Below are 20,523 nucleotides of genomic sequence, written 5' to 3' on the forward strand. Positions count from 1 at the left end.
CCACTTTAGAAATATATTTCTTGTATTTAACTTTTCTGAGAAATAGGAAGCAGCAGGAGCTTTTTGTAAGGAGTTAGATGGGAGTAGTTGATGGCAGCATGGCCTGACACCACTATTATAGGCAAGGTTTACACTCTGTTTTTGGTTGAACATTTGGGCTATTTTATCTATAAATGTATTTTATTAACCTTAGATTTAATAGGTATATAGAAAAATGACAATTGTGACACTCCTGAAATACCTTATAATTAACATTAAGAACCACGACTGAATCATGTTCATCATCATAAATGCATCAATTTAACATTGATTTAATAGTATGCTTTGGTGAACATTTGTTTTTTTCCACTTAGTATTCTTATATCCTGTAATACTGAGCTATTTTAACATCATTTATTCAATACAGGAAATTGGAAACTTAAAATCAAACATATAACGGTATGATGCATTGTACCACCAAATTAATTTCATGGTCAAACATCATATAATGTAAAACTTACTGGAAAAACCATGTGCTGAAATCCAAGTACAGATTTAACAATGTCACAGGAAACAAAATAGCATCTCATTTTTTTTCTCTGATCTTTGGAAAGCAATTGATCTTTTTTGTCCTACATCTATTGCTCGATCTCCTCAGGGGTTAGTAAAGTTTAATGTCAAATATATTTAGACCTAGTTTGTTAAAATATGGTTTAAGTCATTATCATTGTATGTATGTATGTGTACATATATATATATATATATATATATATATGTGTGTAATTGTTATTCCAGCTGATTCACACTGCGGGAAACATTTGTTTACCCCTATTGGGACTACCAGCCACTGCTGAAAGCCACACAAGTGGCAAATAAAGTGTGCTTACAGTGGTTTGCTACATAGGCAAGGATGTAACAACCATGGTCCCAGGGGTCACAACTGCGACCAGGCCTGCCACACTAGGGGGCCTGGGCAACTCCTGCGAACACTTGTCCCACTTGCCCGCCCCTTTAAAGCTGTGGGTAACACTGCAACTAGTGGCACAGAGCTCTCCAATCACATCAACTTTACTACATGCTGAAGCAGTCTGCAGACAGCGCGGAGGACGAGTAAGGTAAGTGATGTGGGCAGGGACACAGGTAGGCTGCTTGGTGGCAGAGAAGGCACAAACAAGCAGTTTGAGGGAACTGACAAGCTTTTGGGGGCAAAGCTGGCACTGTGAGGGGGGCCCCGGGACAGTTTTCGCAGTGGGGTGCTGTGGATTGTAGTTACACCCCTGTACATAGCTGGCATAACAAGTGTTTTACTTTAATATTATAAATCAAATATTATATATCATATAATCCTGGAGAAGTATAACATTTGATCCATGGGTGCCTTTCCCATTGTTTTATTTTTGTCAGAACCCGACCCGCAGCCACTCACCCGAGTACCCACGGGTCGGTCCCCTGCCGCGTCCACGCTGATCTGGCCGGCCTGCGCGCTAGCTCTGCCCCCTCTTTCGCTGCTTCAGGAAGGAGGGGGCCGCGCGCGCGCATGATGACGTCATCGCCGGGAACATTTAAAACTCCATCTTCGCTACTGCTCGTTGCTTGATGTATTTTCGGCTGCTGTTTCGTGAGTTTCTATATTCTGATTATTATCCTGGCTTGTTTAACGGATTCTGCTACTTCTCTGGAGACCCTGACCACGGCTTGTTAACGGACTTTGCTACTTTTCTGGTGCCCTTGACTTCGGCTTGTTTCCTGACTTTTGGGCACGACTGCCTAAACAGTGCTTCCTGAATTTCGGGCACGATTGCCTAAACAGTGCTTCCTGAATTTCGGGCACGATTGCCTAAACAGTGCTTCCTGAATTTCGGGCACGATTGCCTAAACGGTGCTTCCTGATAATCAGTTATTAAGCCAAGTCTACCTGTTCCTGCATACCGGACTCCCTTATACTCGTCCTCACAATTTTGGTTCTCTTCTTTATACTTCCTATACTTAAAACATTTTTGTTCTAAAATCTAGTTAGGTGTCATATAAGATTTTTAATTAATAATTTTCTGTTCATATACAGCAGCACGACATGGTATGAAACAACCCTTAAACGGTGTTGCTGTAATGCCTTGATGTCAGGCATTCAGCAACATCGAAAACTGCAGCAGAGGCCCATGTGGCTCCTCCCAGGGGCATCAACGTCCGCCATAAGCTGTAAGGCGGCGAAAGCCTGATTTAAAAGTGCTTAGGAGGCGATCAACAATGTTGATCAATGTGGCAATTAAAACTGGCATGGAAAGATTTGAAATACTAGCATTTCAAATACCCATGGGATGTATCGTTTAAAAAATGTATGGTTTGATGGGGTAAATGGAATTGGCAGGGTTGAAAGATGTCCCAAGTAGGGCATAAGCGCAGATTGGCCAGATGTCAAAATGAAAAAAAGCACCCCTCCCATATGCGGCCCTTTAGCCCACAAACACCAAAAACCCATGCATGGGTGGTGTCACTGTACACACATATTGTGGTGTTGTTTGTCAGTGAAATATACCAAGGGATGTAAATTCATACCTAAAATACCATCATCTGAAATACCCTGGGATGTCTAGTTTTCAAAAAAATATGGTTTGATTGGGTAAATTAAATTGGCCTGGATCAAAGATGTCCCAAATAGAACATTGGGCAGGATGACCAGAAGGTAAAATTCTATTAGGAAAAATGCACTCCTCCCAAATGTGGCCTTTTAGCGCCCCAAACAACCCGACAAACCCATGCATGGGTTATATAACTGTACTCAGGGGATGTTTCTGAACACATATTAAGGTGTTGTTTGACAGTGACATATACTAGGAGCTATAAATTCATAACTGAAATACAATGTGTGTTAAAAACTAAACCCAAAAATGACAACTACAAACCTTCACAAAGACTGGTAGTAGAATTAGTGCATTCAAAGATCTCCCAAATAGCACATAGCCGCTTCAAAGATGTCCCAAATAGCACATGGGGGCAGAATGACCAGATTTTAAAACGCTTCTTGTACTTATTACCCTAAAACTGGCAACAACAAAAAAATAAAAATATTGGATATTTCTAAACTCAGAACAAATAGTAGAATCTATTTAGCAGGTTTTTTCATTAGCTTTTGTAGATGAGTAAAAACATTATCAAATAAAAGTGAGACAAAGTGCTTTTAAAAAAATTTTCACCATATTTTATTATTATTTTTAAAGGAAATTAGATGATATGATCTGAAGAAAACAATATATAACTTGTGTGGGTACACTAAACACGAGCATCACAAAGTGTTAAAACAACGCCCGGTGCTTAAGGGGTTAAAAGATCATGCTTGGCAGCTACAAAAAAACCAAACAGAAAACGAGTTCATTATTAGTATTAAAATGATGTAAACTTTTAGCTTTATAAAGGAAGGTTTATATTATCTTATGTTTGTTCTTAAAATGAATTATGGTGTAGCATGTTGTCTTTTTTAAGCATGTTCAGGTGTAAGGCAGCATTTAAATAAATGATAGGACAATTGTACATGTGTTAAAGATTGCATCATACATTAGTTATTTGGGCCTGAAATATTTTGGTGGTCACATGTGAAAAGAGTTGTGCATTATCGATGCATGCAACCAACAAACAAGTACATCTCTAGTTATCTAGCTTGCTTCTGCTTGATTTATAAATATATTTCCAGCCATGTGGGTTGTTTAATTATAATTGCCCTCAAATAATTGCACATAACTGCATACAGTAAATCATAATGACCTCATTCTATCAGAGTTGGTTCACAGCTTTCAATACCCTCCAAGCTATTATCTAAGCAATAAACTGCCAGATTATATGAATCTCAGAAGATGTTTCAAACTGTGGCATGGACACATATCAAGGATTTAAAAAAATCAATGGGGTAGTTTATTTTGGGGGTGGTAGTTATATCTTATAAATTCACAATATTGTATTAGAGCAAGGTTTCAATGCACACACAAGTCCTAGTAGCCTTTCTTGTTACATACACAAATAACATAAGTTCAATTATTATATACATTTTGTAAAAATGGTTGATTTGATATATAAAAAAATAATTCTTATTATATGGGCATTAGTAAACAATTACTCAGTATGATACATAGTTGAAGCAGGAATAGTCTTTAATTGGCTCCTGGATTATATTTTAACAGTTAACATGGTGGTACATGTAAACGGTTTGGCCTGTTGCTGTAAAGACCTTATTTGGTCCTTGGTCCTCTTTTACATTCCTTCAATACTCCATAAATATAGTATTTCTGTTTCTGTCACTGCATATCCTCTTGACCTGCACTGTTTACAATGTGTTAACCTTCAGCAAAGGATAAAATACAGCATATTAACACTGATACATATTTCTATTCATCATGCTAGAAATCAAGGCTTGTGGTGCACTCATGAATAATTAAACATAAAATGTGTCAATATATGCATGCCATTTTTTTTTTACACATTAAGTATTTCACATGGCTTGTTTCACTTCACTGGTGATAAACAGAACTAAGATTAAAACCTTGCAGAGAAACGTGATATTTTTTAAATTGTTTTACAGATAGTATATGTTAAAAATAAAATAAAAATTGTTTATTTACTGTTTTGATATATAAGACTGTTATAGTAACAGAGGAGCTCCAAGTGATACTATGCCCTGTGACTTTCACATACTGCCACATTAGCTTTTCAATATACTCAATAAACTGATTTATGGTGTTCATAGATGAAAATAACAGAATACTTGAAATATCCCTCAGTTTGAATGGCAGTCAGCCCAGGCATATCAACATAAGAGGAGGTTCTTTTTCAGAAAGAATTATCTGAAAAATAACCTCGTCTTATAATCGAGGTGGTCTTTTATTCAGACCTCAGATCCGCAGCACTTTCGAACAGCCAACTAAGCTTGTCACTCACTCAAGCTCTCTCATTTATTCATCCTCTCTCACACTCGTATCCACTGTCTCTCACGCTATCTCTCAATGTCTCCTTGCTTCTCCACCGACCACTTCCATGTCCCTTTTCCACAGTTCTGCTTCTTACCTTGCCTCTTCTTGTTCGTTTGTCTCCTGTCTTCTTTCTTTGTCCATCTCTCCCTGGTATCATTATGCAGGTACTTCTGCAAAAGGGCAGCGCCCCCATTCAGACCCTCTCCCCGATTGGAGAAACGGGGGAGAGGCTGTCCACATCGTGCGTGCTGTGACTGTTCTTTTGTGGAAGTACTCCAAGAGGCCAGCCATAATTGTAATGTAGGGTAAAATATAAGGCAGAGAGAGTTTGTCATTTTCAAATTTGTCATTGCTTTTTTAATATTATTTATTGGACTAGACAACAACAATGAATTGTAAAAGACACTTACCAATTTAGTTAGTACTCTGGAGAGATAATCTGACAGCATATTTTTATGTTTGCCTTCAAAACAACCTTACCACATACCAAAGTCAAAAGAGCACTGGATTTGTATGAGACAGAATGAGGCCATTCTGCATTCTTATGAATTACATTGAGGGCCAGTTAAAATGGAGGGAGAGGTTCTTATCAAATTAAACTGGAAACACTAGTGTGACATGGGTCCCCAGTCCTGGTAACACCAATCCTCTCCCCATGAGTGTTTCATTCATCCAGCTGCCAGAATACTTTGCTCTTTTTAATCAGTTTTAAAGTGCTGCAGGGTGCAGGCAACCCATGAAGCTTAATGGGCTACCCAATGAACATGTGTGCTGGCACACAGGTTATCTAAAGTCACGTGACCCCACGGCCGGCCCTACCATGGAGCAGAGTGGGGCAATTGCTCCAGGCGGCACTTCTGAAGGGGACACTTTGCCGCCCCAAGCCCTTTTTTTTTTTAAAGCGGAAGAGAGAGAGGGCGCCAAGTGGTTTTCGCTTACCAAGTTGTCAGTACCCGCTCGGCGCCCCTCTCTCCCCTCTGCGAGCCCTCTAGCTCGGTCTTGGTGCCGGCTTGTAATGCTGAGCGCCGGAAGATGACGTCATTTCCGGCGCTCAGCATTACAAGCCAGCACCGAGACCGAGCAGGGAGACTCGCCGCAGGACTGCTGAAAGGTAAGTACAAAGGGGGGGGATAGGGTAGATAATAGGGAGGAAGGGAGATGAAGGGTAGATAATAGGGAGGGAGAGATAATGGGGGGGGGCGGCAGAGGAAGGGTAGATAATGGGGGGGCGGCATTATGTCTTGGGCCGGCCCTGCGTGACCCTGTGCATTAGTGTAAGTGCATGTGGCCTGTGTTTCAGACAGCCGTGAAGCAGCACTTTAAGAGAGGAGCTTGAGGGGGATGAGTTTGGGGCCCTCATCGTAAGTCTTGCAGGGGGAATCTGGCATTTTTTGTTATACCACTTGTTGGAATTTAGGGTTGGAGATAAGAAATAATATTGTTAATTTTGCCATCCCGTTCCTCTCCGTAATTTGATAAATGAGGACAGGATGCGAAGGCGTGTGAGAGAGAAAGTAATATAATGAGCCCTGGTGGCCTACTGTAATGCAGCAGTAGTGCGTATATTAAACACAATATTTCAGAAACAATGAAGAATAAGGCTGTTAAGCAATACCATAATCTATCTAAATAGATGTGTCTTTTAATTTTGTTGCTTCTTCATGTGTTGCTTGACATCATCTAATAGTCTTGTAACTCATGACTGCTGTGATATTTACCGGAAAGAGACTTCTTAACAAGCTACAAATGGCAAAGCACCTGCAAATCTATAAAATCAGATGCCCTGAACACATTTCAATTTAATGGAACTGGAAGGCATTAATGTACGATGTAACTGTAGAATCAGATGGCTTGAAAGACCTGCTAGAATGCATACTAGAATTTTTCGATATATTACATTGAGGGCAAGCAGCTTGGGAGTTTTGGAACATATACTGCCAAGAGTTAATCTTCCATGAGCAACTACAGATAATACATCTGCCTATTTTTATTTTTTCTCATGAGAATACAAATTTGTGAATGTTTCCTCCCCTTGCATGATAAGAAATAAAACTTGAACACTGTGTTTTTTTGTTGCAGGGAAATGTGAATGCGGTGTGTGCACATGTTTCCCTCCAGGAGACAACAGGGTATATGGAAAAAACTGTGAGTGTGATGATCGACAGTGTGAAGATCTGGAGGGCACTGTCTGTGGAGGTGAGGATTTTCCAGGCATCTGATGTAAGCAGTGTCTGGAAACATCAGATTTTTTTTTCAAGCCTTTTTAAAGTATCTTTTTGTATTTTGATATGACTTCACAATATGAAATATTACTGTACATAAATTCAACATGATTAACTCACCACTGATGGATGGTATATTGATTAGTGCTAAAACAATATACCTCTTTAGGCACAAGGGAGCAAATCTCCTTGTAATTAGACAACAAACACACTAAGGTCTGCGTTTGCCGACACAGACCTCAATAGTATCTCTAGCTTGAGCTGCATGCCTTTCTCAGATGGAGTGCCAGGGTATGAGGCCATCTTCCCGTACAGTATGCAGAAAGCATGTAACACAAGGAAGAACCCCTGCAAGGTAGGTCTACAGCTGGGGACACTGCCTTAGGCCATGCCTATGATATCATAAGTACATCACTGACCTAACTTTCAAAATCTAGAATTAGTTTTGTTATGTGTGTATAATGTTCCATACATATTTGGAGTGAGTAGAAATAGGATACACTGTTCCCACAGTATACACAGTATACAAACAAAATATGATAACATGCACCTACTCTCAGTTTCTACATTAAATTTTAGTGGTTATGTCATTTGAAACAACATTTATGAAAGCCACTCAAGGAGTTCAAGGGAGGTGTACAACACATAACAAAGCAAGAGATAAAGAATCACACACTACTCCAACACTCAGAGGTTAAGATGTATTTGTGAAGCTTCATATGCAAATAAAAAAAACATGTGGGGGATTTTTAGGTATCTGATGCTTGTTTAAATAATTTAAGAGAAACTACCCAAATATAATTTGTTCAATAGTTACAAATGTACTATTCTGTAGTCCTGTACTGTAGTCCTGTTCGTTTTTTGTTTTTCGTTTTGTTTTATGCTCATGCCAAGGAATCTGAGTAAAGGATATAACTGTAACAATTGCTTGGATGTTTATGATGTGTACCTAATATTTTAGCAGGATGTGCTGTACTTAAAATAACACAATTTGATTCCTGGCCATCATCTAATTTGTTTTTAGGACATGGCACCTGCTCTTGTGGTCGATGCATTTGTGAGGATGGATGGTTTGGGAAACTTTGCCAACATGCAAGGAAATGTAATATGACAGAAGAGGAAAGCAAGAGCCTGTGTGAATCAGCTGACGGTGTATTATGTTCTGGAAAAGGTAATTTTCACACAGATCCTCCAGTTTCTGTAATGCCAAATCTTTTTTTTTTTCTTGTTACATAATATTTTAAAGGCAGCTGTTAATTTCCTGATCAAATTGTACCATTTTGTGTACCTTCAGTTGGAGACTGGAAGCTTTAATTTGCACAGTGACCAGACATTTAGGAAATATTCTGATTTATATAAAAATTATATTTGCCATATACACACCACACAATTCTGCTATGTAGTACAAAAACTTGGTTTACTTTTTAAGAGTAATGGGATTAATGCTATTGTATACTTAGAAGGGCTTAAAGCAGCCAGTCGCTGGCAAGAAAGTGCTCCTACAAGCCAAGGAGCTGGTAGGTACTGAATCCATCACTGCATTTGGATTCACTAAAAAGGAAAGATATATGACGACACTCAGCTATCATATGAATTTAGATGCATATGGTGGCTGAAGTGTCCCTTTAAACAGTTGTAAACAATGTTTTATTTTACTAGTAACATATTCTGTAATCTGCAAATTAATTAAGAATTAAGTGTTGCCTGCATACATAATTCTTATACAGATGTGTCCATTTCAAAGCTTCATGAGAAGGAGAGAAGAGTGGTGGTATAGGAAGGCATAATCAAAAGCCAATAAACACCAACTGCCCCCCTCTTAAAATAGTATTCAAATATGTTTGTGCACAACGCTGCCATCAGATAGTTTGGGGCCCTGTACAGGCTTAACGCCTGGGCCCCTTATTGTCCCACCCATTACTGCACCTATAATGCCCCCTTAAAACCCTCCCATAAGCACACCTTATGAGATAAGGGACATGCATAGGGTTAGTGGTGCCTGAGTGAAGTATGTCTTCAGGGCCTCTATAACTAACATGCATACATACTAATACAAACTCGCTTTAATACCCCCTGACTCTACTACAGTACAATAACATACTTGCTTCTCCCGCTCTTCCTCTGTCTCTCCCAGGCCACTAACCCTAGGCTCACATCTGCCAATCCAGCATCATAAGCTTGACACCAACACACACATGCTAACACCAAATACTTATACACATATAGTCATTGTTAACCCTATACACTAACATACACTTACACACTCTAACGCCATACAATAACAGACACACCCCATGCACACACACACACTGACTTTAACACAACAGTACACTAATCAGTCATAACATTATGACCACTGACAAGTGAAGTGAATAACACTGATAATCTTGTTATCATGGTACCTATCAGTGGATGGGATATATTAGGCAGCAAGTGAACATTTCACCCTCAAAGTTGAAGCAGGAAAAATGGGAAAGCGTAAGGATCTGAGCCACCTTGACTAGGGACAAATTGTGATGGCTAGATGACTGGGTCAGAGCATCTCCAAAACTGCAGCTCTTGTGATCTGGAGTGATCACTACCTACCAAAGAACTGGACCACAGAGTAATGGAAGAAGATGGCTTGGTCTGATGAATCACGTTTTCTTTTACACCACATGGATGGCCGGGTGCGTGTGTGTCACTTACCTGGAGAACACGTGGCACCATCCTGCACTATGGGAAGAAGGCAGGCAGGCGGAGGCAGTGTGATGCTTTGGGCAATGTTGTGCTGGGAAACCTTGTTGCAGACCATGTACATCCTTGGACACAGTATTCCCTGATGGCATTGGCTTCTTTCAGCAGGATAATGCGCCCTGCCACAAAGTAAAAATGGTTTAAAAATGAATCCAATCGAGCAACTATGGGATGTGCTAGACAAACAAGTCCGATCCATGGAGCCCCCTACCTCGCAACTGACAGGACTTAGATGATATGCTGCCATGTCTCGACAGGTCAGGGCTGTTTTGGCGGCAAAGGAGGGGCCTACACAATATTAGGCAGGTAGTCCCCCCTTTACCCCGGTTGGTTCTGTATCCCATGCAGCTCAGACTCTCTGCAAGCTGTTACGCTGCTGCCAATCTACTCTTCAAGACATACAGTCGGGACCAAGCTATTCCTGTACCCTGCCCTCATGGTGCCCCTGGTTGTGCATATAGATTGTTATCCAGGGTATACAACATTAGTGAAACCCACTTCTAAGTAATGAAATTTAAATAAATATAAAAGTAAATTGATTAAAAAAAACTTGTTCAATAAAACATTCTGTGAAGGAGCATAAAGACTCAAGCAAACAGATGATCTCTCCGAATATTCAAATCTTCAAACAAATAAAGCACGCTTTCCTCTGTTGTTATTATTTTCTTCAGCCTTCAGCCTTTGATACAGTCTATAAAATCACCTGGGTAGGGATTGTAAAGACATACCGCCACTGGCATAGTAAGGGCAATCAATTTTATGCATACAGAGTCAAAAGCACAAGCATCAATGAAAACAGTAACACATAATTCCAAAATAGTTTTCTTTTGCCAACAGCGCTGGAAACTGAAAGAATACTATAGAATCTCACTCCACTTGTACAGAAATTAATAAAATAACAAAAACCCTACATGTTTTGTAGTTCATCCAGTACTTCCTCAAGGGCAACTATCTATCTAACAACAACAGATGTTCATACTGATTTATGTGTCACTGAAATCATTGAAACAAAAACAGATGTCAGGGGGGCACTAAGGCCAGCAACAGGCACCCTTATAACTAAGGCGTTCAAGGTTTTAATAAGTCCTGCACTATTTAGCCAAGGTTTAGATATATTGTCCATTGGGTTGATTGGGAATGTAGGGTTCCTTCTAGGGGTTTCTCTGACTATCTGTTAACAAGATGTGTTGCTAATGAGAAAGTAGGTACATTTATGCACACCCAGCCAACCATATGCACTGTAATTCATGTGATAGCTGTATAGTGCTTTTACATTTTCATGCTGCCAGCTTTGCCAACACATGGGGAAATTCTGCAGAATCCCCCCATTTGCCCCTTCTCCCAGCTAAATGCCATGAAGGAGATATGTTCGGCCAAACACATCTCAGCGCACATTACATACTCGCCTCTTGTCAGCTCCAGGACTGGCTAGGGGTACACTGTGGGTGCCAATGCACTGCCATTGACTTCAAGAAATGTCATGTCCCAGAGGAGAAGGGCAGTTGCTGCAGCAGGACTTAAACTTCTGGGTCATGGAAATAACATTTTTCTTTTCATTTTGGAAGAATGCATATTAAAGTACTCACAGAGTAATACGCATTCTTCTACAGTGAGGTGTCAGGGACAATAAAATGACCCGTTTAACCTCCCACATTATCTATGCAACTGTTAACATGGCTCCCGGTGACTTCCCTCCCCCACCCAAATCAATTTTATAAGTGTTGCTCCTCTATACACACTCACTTATTTTAGTTTAATGCAGAAGGAATCGCATCACGGTATATGCCAATATGTTACATATTCAGTGTTTAGGGTTGTATATTCAATGTTTAGGGCAGGGGCATCCAACATGCGGCCCGCGGGCCAAATGTGGCCTGCGGGACCTCGAGGTGCAGCCCGCGTGAGATCGGCAGCCAGGATCACAAGAGCCCTGCTGCTTACTTGTGGGAGGGACTATTCTCTGCTTCAGTCCTGCCTCCTCTGTGGGGAGAACAAAGGAGGCCGCGCCCCCTGCTGAAGTCTGTGATCGGCATTGAGAGAGCTGTAGTGCAGGTAAGGGGGTGGGGGAGGGTGTTTGAATGAGTATGCCTGATTGAGGGAATGAATCTGTGAATGAATGAATTTATGTGTGTGTGATAGCATGGATGTGTAAGTGCTGGAACCTAGGCATGATGGGACTATGATTGCTGTTAACAATCCCACTCCTATCATGCCAAGTCAGCCAGTACATGCTGAAACCTGGCTAGCTGTCCCCTTTTGTATTGATGGTGCCAGCAGTATGGGGTCTGCACTTACAGCCACCCTGTACCAGCATGTACTGGCTGACTTGGGATGATAGGAGTGTGATTGCTAACAGCTAACAGCAATCTGCTAACAGCAATCACAGTCCCATCATGCCTAGGTTCCAGCATTTACTGGTTGGCTGGGTAGAAAAAGAGTGTGTTTGCTGTTAGCAATCACACTCCTATCATGCCAAGTCATATTGTTGAATTTTTTTTGTCCAATTGTGGTGTGTTACTTTTTATTAAAAAAGTAAAATTATTATTTTACTAAAATTGGACAAAAAATACAATGCCCAGCCAACCAGTACATGCTGGAATCTGGGTATGCCTGAGATTGCGGTTAACAATCATAATATATAATTTTTTTGTACAATTTTGGTGTGTAACTTACTCTTATTAAAAGTGTTTGGGGGCTCACTTTCAGTTTCGGCTAAGTGAACCCTGAATTTTCGGTTTTGGTCCAGAATTTTCATTTTACTGCATCCCTAAAATAGAACTATTTTATTTTTACTTATACAGAATCCTGCATTTGTAGTCACAAAACTTTCTAGGCCCAGAAATCAGTGAGAGGAAAAGTAAAGGTTTTGTGTCATTTAATTTATTTTAATCTGCATATGTTATTAAAGGCCATATTTTCTCACAGTGAACAATGAGTGCGGCCCGCGCACGTATACAATTCTGATGAAGTGGCCCACTGTAGAAAAAACTTGGACGCCCCTAGTTTAGGGCTTATTCAAGCTATACATATGATATTATGGCTTTGATACCATCTATCAACAAGTCCTCCTTTTACTTGTTAAGTATAATTCATATTATATTCGGTTAATCTCCGAATAAGTAATGATAATTGGGAACCAACTCTACAGGATTTCCATGTTGTCTTTTCTTAAGTAATTTACAGAATATAAAGAAGAATGTTTCCAAAGCCAATGCTGTATTAATTCTTTACTGAGATTATCTTTCATGTATGTATTTATGTTTATGTTTTGGAAATAACAAAGAGTGTGGCTGAGGGGCAAACTAAATTTAGATCTACTTGACAATTGCTGGAGGAGTGATGCTTGTGAGAAGATGATTTAATCTGAAATAAAGCTGTGCATATCTGCCAAGCAGCAGACGCTAACAGGGAACAAACAGTTGATGACATAAATGATAAGAAAAGTACACATCTTAAACTTCAGTATGTTCACAGCAAAGTGTCCGGAGTCTCATAATTCCAAATGTAAGAAAGCAAACTGAAGCAGAACAAAAATAACATGAAAATAAACTAGCTGTGCGTGAATTGTGGGAACGCATATAAGCCTCTGACCAATACATGATTTCTGGTACACTTTAGGAATCACAGTTATAACAGACCATGAAGTCATTGTCCACACATTAAGCAAATAGCCAGCTTAACCTCGGCTTTCTCTGTAGACAGTAAACCACAGGCAAAAAAACAATCCAAAAAACAACTAGCAACATACAGTGTTGGGTGTGTTCATTTTATAACTTAGATATTGGCATTAAAAAAATATTCTTTATTCTGTATTGGCTGTGCCAGATTTCCCATTAAGCAATCTAGGCCTAGATGCCATGTAAAATGTAAAAGGCACATGGCTTCCACCACACAAACATGCACAGTACATTTGTACTAGACTTGGGCACCAGGGGGCTCTTCGTGTTCGTCTTCGTGCTCGTCTTCGGCAAAAAAAAATTCCGTGAATATTCGCCTGGTCCTGTCTTCTCTTCGGGCGAATATTCGCGGACATTCTTAGTGTTCGGGTTTTCTTCGTTTTCCCCGGTTAAGGGGTTAATACGGGGTTAAAGCCGCTCTGGCGCCAGGAGTTTAAATGTCCGTATGAGCAACTCTATTGGTCGTCAGCAGGGGGCTCGTCTGCCATTGGTTGATGGCAGACGAGCCCCCTGCTGGCGACCAATAGGGTCGCTCGTACAGACTGTTAAACTCCTGGTGCCGTAATTGTTCGGCAGATCCCGCTGGTCTCCCTGTTCTATCATTTATTAACTGATAGAATAGGGAGACCAGTGGGATCTGCAGGGTAAGTTGCAGCATTGGGATTTTAAAAGTCTGTACGAGCGACTCTGTTGGTCGCTCGTACAGACTTAGGCTCCTGGTGCTGCAACTTACCCGGCACATCCCACTGGTCTCCCTGGTCTATCAGTTAAATGTCCGTACGAGCGACCAATAAAGTCGTTCGTATGGACATTTAACTGATAGAACAGGGAGACCAGTGGGATGTGCCGGGTAAGTTGCAGCATTGGGGTTTTAAAAGTCTGCACGAGCCACTCTGTTGGTCGCTCGTGCAGACTTTTAAAACCCCAATGCTGCAACTTACCCGGCACATCCCACTGGTCTCCCTCCCTGTTCAATTAGTAAGTCTGTGCCGGGTTAAATGTCCGTACGAGCGACCAATAAAGTCGCTCGTACGGACATTTAACTAATTGAACAGGAAGGGAGACCAGTGGCATCTGCAGGGTAAGTTGCAGCATTGGGGTTTTAAAACCTCAATGCTGCAACTTACCCTGCCGATGCCACTGGTCTCCCTCCCTGTTCAATTAGTTAAATGTTAAAGGGTTAAGGGGCCGTGCAAGTGAGCCTATTGGTCGCTTGCACGGCCCTTTAACCTATGGATTTCCGCTCCCGTTAACCCCTTCGATGCTGTGTTAGATAACGCAGCATCGAAGGGGTTAATGGGAGCGGAAATCCATAGGTTCGCTGTCAGGGGTTACAAAGACCGTGCGAGTGAGCCTATTGGTCACCTGCAGGGTCTTCCTCTGGCATCAACCAATTGGTTGATGCCAGAGGAGGTCCCTGTAGGCGACCAATAGGCTCATTCGCACTGCCCTGTAACCCGTGACGACGAACCTGCGGATTTCCACTTCCGGGAATTGCCGCGAAGACAAGGTAAGTTAGAAGAGGGGGGGGGAATGGTAGACGAAGATGAAGACAATCACAAAGATCTTCGTGGTGTGTGTCTTCGTCTTCGCCTACGTTTTACCGCCGCCGTCTTCTCTTCGGCGTGTCTTCGGAACGAACACGAAAACGCACTCTTCGTGTTCGTTTCCATGTTCGCCCGAAGACGAATGCACAAGTCTAATTTGTACACTAAAATCTGTATTTAAGGTCATTTCAGTTTTTGCTTTTTGAATAAAGGCAAATTTGTCTAAAAAAGAGGTCATGTAATTAAATTCTGGTATGGGTATTTTTATTTGGAGAAGGAGTGGAGCATTAGTCTACTTACCAACCCAAGATAATTAAAAGGAGGCAGATGTACATGTGTAGGGTGACCTTAACTGTGTGTAGGGGCAAAGGTAAACCCGGACAGCCTTAGGTTGGTACGCATGACCACACACAGCTCCTCTGTCCAGAGAAAGAAGAAACTGGCTCAGAGACCCATGTAAGTAGTATTTCACCTAGAGACTCTGGGTCATACCCGGAGTTCCTTGTTTGAATAAATCTGCTTAATCAACATATTGTTTCCTTGTTCAGAAGTTAGTTAAGTGAGATACCAGGTTTACTGTGTTGAACAGACTCTCCTTGTGAGACTATTTTAACTTGCTTTTAGATGTACTTTTCAGAGAGTACTTAAATGGCAGCAAAAAAATGTAACAGCAGGTGTGCTTGGTACCGTAAATTGCATGCATGGTCACGCCTCGTTGGGAAGCGATATGCTCACAATCATAAAACCTGCTCTGTTGGGGGTATGATGAAGGAAAAACCCAACTTCATCAGAACAGACCAGCAATCAGTGATATGTTTCCTGTCTGCAACATATTACACCTTGTGAATATAAATGAGAAGAGGATCCCTTTATAAAATCATGAATATTTTTATCATTTCTGTACTTAACAAAACAGACATCCTCTTCTGTTGTTGCTTGTTTTGATTCACAGATTTAAATGCTTCAAAAGAAGAAATAATTGTGGGGGGAAAAAACTGTTTGGATTTATTCTGCAATTCAATTTAATAATGTTTTTAGGTTCTTGTCACTGTGGAAAGTGTATCTGTTCAGCCCAGGATTGGTATGTTTCCGGGGAATTCTGTGAATGTGACGACAGAGAATGCGATAAACATGATGGCCTTATTTGCACAGGTAATTAAAAAATTTTTAAAAAGTGTGTTCAGGAAACAAAAACAGCTCGTACTGTATTGTTCTATAGTTTCTAGATTCTACATGTTACCAAGACGTCAAGATTCAGCTATCCTCGTCCCACCTACTGTGATTGCTATACTATATCGACTATGGGGCATTATGTTGGATTATAGGGATTATTATTTTATTTTTTTCGACCTGGGAAAAATATTTTTAACGTTTTTCACAGATGTAAACACGAGGGAAAATTGTTACTATGGTCACTATTTAAAAAAAAAAAGCTTTTGATGGAGGAATAATGAGAAGTCCACCCTTAGGTTTGCATTATGCAGTAGGGCATATTATAGGTTCTCTTGTAATGGAAGCTGTGTGCTTTCTGCTTCTAAAAAACTTATTTTACAGATTAAAGCACTAACAAGGTTAACAAGGTTAACATCAATTTTCTGTGATGAGTTCTCCAAGTCTTCTTATCAAAGCAATGGGTTATTCAGTATATGGCTGGTCATATATTGAAATACCCCTTAGGTTGGGATTTTTTTTCCATGATGAGATAAATAAGATGAAGTACATCGCTTAGTATGATCTATGTAAGGCATGGGTGTATCAGTAGAAGGGGTTAACACCAATGTTCAGGTGCACTGGGCACAGATAAGTATAGCACTGTATCCGCACTATAATACTTGCGAGAAAGGAGACAACATGATTACAGCGTGCAGCACTTTGCTAAAAGCACAGCTGAAAAGATGCTATTAGACGCTTGAAAGTCTATATTTCCACCGGTTGCTAAATCAAATGCAAAGTGCTCCACACAAAGAAGAAGAGAATATTTAAGTGTCCAGTTATAGGGCTTTGATTATGACCTGCTACTTTTTAATAAAGCATTTGACGCTGAACATTTTGACTGTGATAATTAAACCCCCTATTCAATTTGTTGCAGGCAATGGGATATGTAACTGTGGGAACTGTGAGTGCTGGGAAGGATGGAACGGAAATGCCTGTGAAATATGGCTCGGAAGTGAATATCCTTAAAGGCAACAGAAGAAGAAAATAATGTTTAAAGACTTTCTTTCATTTTTTACTATAGGCTGCCAGAGAATGTAAATAAGAATGGAGTATAATAACTGCCAATAACTGATTATAAGACTATTATTATCTAAAATGAACTGCTCATATGTGCAGTCATTGACAATGTAGCAAAAGGACACGCTTTTTTCGCTTAACCTCAATGGTGGTCAGGATATTACAACTTAGCTGCTTAAGGTAGCCATCCAAAATGTGTATTCACTAAGCTATCATTTCCATCTTACTGCATTAATTTTGCCCTAAAAATCACTCCGTAGAGCATGTAAAACCACCCATGTCTTTATGCTGTTAACATTTGAACACAACATATTACAATTTTTAGGATATAATTATTTCGGTAAAATAACAGTTTCTGTCTCTTCTGTTGATGAGATCGCATATCCCAACATGTACTTCATCTCCCCTTCTTCATATGCAGAACATAAAAAAGGAGGGGGAGTTTGGATAACGGCCAAGGTGAATTTAACAAAAGGTAGTCTGAAATATTTTACTGTATTAAAATGATAACACACGGGCAGCATTTATGATCCATTAATTAATACTGTAACGGGTTCACCAAGAGAGCTGTAGTAACTCCCAGAGATCACCCACATGTATCCTCCTGTTGTCCCCGGAATCACTTCCAGCACCAGCCAGCGTGCGCACCTTGGAACCCTGCTATGTGTACCCAATAAGTAGACACACAACTACCTTGAATTAAGTACAGCAGGAATGAACAGTTTATTGATGTAAAACATAGACTGATATAGCCACATAACTTCATTAACATAAATCATCATTGATAAACAGGTACAGGTAGACAACCCAACGTTTAATCCCCTTTAGCTACTGAATATCCCCCTGGTAGCCATCCTGTTAATGGGATTACTTTACACAATGGAGTTCCTGCCTGTTTGGCAGCCAGGCTGGAGCCATCTCTGAGTACCTTGGGCTCCTGTACGACAGCTCATTCTGTCACAAATACCATATTTGTTCTCAGTCTGTAATGATGCATATGAAGAGCCAGCTTCTACCTACCCACAGATAAAAATCCTTAGCGGTAAAGTAATTTAAAGCTAAAAGAATCCTTACAATATATCATTAAAAATAAACCTGTTATGGTATTTGAGCACTAGTAATTGAAGACATGGGTCTGGAATAATTATGGTCATGCTCCCTACCTCCAAATAAAAAAGAGCAGTTGTTTCAATATGTCTTTTTAGTACATATATTGTTAGGTTAATTTGTGGTGTACCGGTCTTGCTACATTTAACCCCTATAACATGTCAAACTCCTTTCTCTATGATAAGGAACAAATTATTATATGGATTACAATTTTAATAAATATTACTTTAAGTGATCCTTGTATCCACACTTTATTTCAAATTACATTCACATTTTAGAATATAAAATGTAAAATATTACATATGCTAATGTAATATAAAGTATCAATATTTGATATAATATAAAATAAACTTTTGAAATGAGGTCTAATTGAATCAAGTGCCAAGACTATTGGGGAAAAAAACATACTGAATGAATAACACAGTAACCTTGGAAGTTTTATATATACATATATATATATATATATATATATATATATATATATATATATATATAATGGGCTATGTTGAACTTAAAAGCGTATTCTTAAGACTTGGAATCTAGTTCATGAACTTTGTCTTTAGGGTGATCAAATGGACAGAGGGCAAATGGGAATGCAGAAATTGTTCTGTGTTTACAATGCAAGGCTGCTCCGGGGGTTTACATGGCAATGCAGCTGAGACTTCAGCTGCTATCCACTGTGATCATAAACTTCACTGACCCGTGTTCGAGACATTTGCAAGCCTATATGAAATTTATAAAAACAATGTTGCCAAGGGGAGATGTTTTGATGTTTTACTCAATTACGATGCGGAATGTAATGAGTACATCAAGTTTATAATGTTGATTATGACCATATTACCGAAGGAGAAATAAAGAAACAATGGGCTTGGTTCAGTAGAGTGGTATTAAAAACAACTCAACACACAAAATACCATCACTTCTAGTACAGATGGGTTAGCTGTGTAAAGTCAGAGATCCTATTTAATCCTTCAAATAAACATTTATGAGGATGCTACTGTTAGATACTTAGGTGGTGAAGGAATTCATAACCCAAAAGAATAGGTCTAACATGTATCCTATACTATATGATCAAATGTATGTGGACACCGGAACATCACACTTATATGAGCTTGTTGGATGTCCTATTCTAAACCATGGGCAATAATCTGAAGCTGGCCCCCCTTTGCAGCTATAACAGCTTCCACTCTACTGGGAAGGTTTACACAAGATTTAAGAGTGTGTCTGTGGGAATATGTGCCCATTCAGGCAAAACAGCATTTGTGAGGTCAGGCACTGATGTTGAGCAAGAAGGCCTGGCTCACAATCAGTAATTCATCCCAAAGGTGTTCAGTGGGTTTGAGGTCAGGGCTCTGTGTCTGCCACTCAGTTTCCTTCAAATCAAACTTGTCAAACCATGTCTTTATGGAGCTTGCTTTGTGCACAGGGACACAGTCATGCTGGAACAGTTAAAAGCCTTCCCAAAACTCTTGCCACAAAGTTGTAAGCATGCAATTATCTAAAATGTCTTTTATGCTGTAGCCTTAACCTTGCCCTTCGCTGGAACTAAGTGGCCAAGCACAAACTCTGATAAACAGCCTCAGACCATTATCCCTCCTCAACCAAACGTTACAGTAATGGCTATTGCATTCAAGTAGGAAGCGATATCCTGGCATCCGCCAAATCCAGATTCATCCATCAGATTTCTAGATAGTGAAGTGTGATTCATCGCTCCAGAGTCCAGTGTGTGCCACATATCATTTAACACTTGGCACTGCGCATCTTCAGCTTCTGTGTAGCTGCTCGGCCACGGAAACCCCTTTCATGAAGCTCCCAACACACAGTGCTTCTGCTGATGTTGCTTCCAGAGACGATTTTGAACTCTGTTGTGAGTGATACTACAGACAGGCGATTTGTATGCCCTACATGCTTCAGCACTCTGAGGCCCTGCTCTGTGAGTGTGTGTGGTGTACCACTTTGTGGCTGAACTGTTGTAATTCCTAGACCCTTTCACTTCCCAATAATAGCACTTACAGTTGACCATAAGTAATGCTACTGCCAATGTTTCTCAATGGCTGTGGTTCATATT

At 40.2% G+C, this 20,523-nt stretch overlaps 1 protein-coding gene across 1 annotated transcript in view; it reads left to right on the plus strand.

Moving 5' to 3' along the window:
• LOC149299923 (integrin beta-like protein 1) overlaps window positions 1-17,297 on the plus strand; it is an 87,635-nt gene extending 70,338 nt beyond the window's left edge. The window contains exons 8-11 of the mRNA XM_089485947.1: window positions 7,014-7,130; window positions 8,181-8,327; window positions 16,155-16,268; window positions 17,206-17,297. Coding sequence (XP_089342073.1) covers window positions 7,014-7,130; window positions 8,181-8,327; window positions 16,155-16,268; window positions 17,206-17,297 — 470 coding nt within the window. The remainder of the gene's footprint in view (window positions 1-7,013; window positions 7,131-8,180; window positions 8,328-16,154; window positions 16,269-17,205) is intronic.
• The last annotated feature ends 3,226 nt before the right edge of the window (window positions 17,298-20,523 follow it).

Source organism: Sceloporus occidentalis, unplaced genomic scaffold, assembly GCF_023333645.1.
Source record: "Sceloporus occidentalis isolate IW3139 unplaced genomic scaffold, rSceOcc1.0.p SCAF_27, whole genome shotgun sequence".
NCBI classification, from domain to species: domain Eukaryota; kingdom Metazoa; phylum Chordata; class Lepidosauria; order Squamata; family Phrynosomatidae; genus Sceloporus; species Sceloporus occidentalis.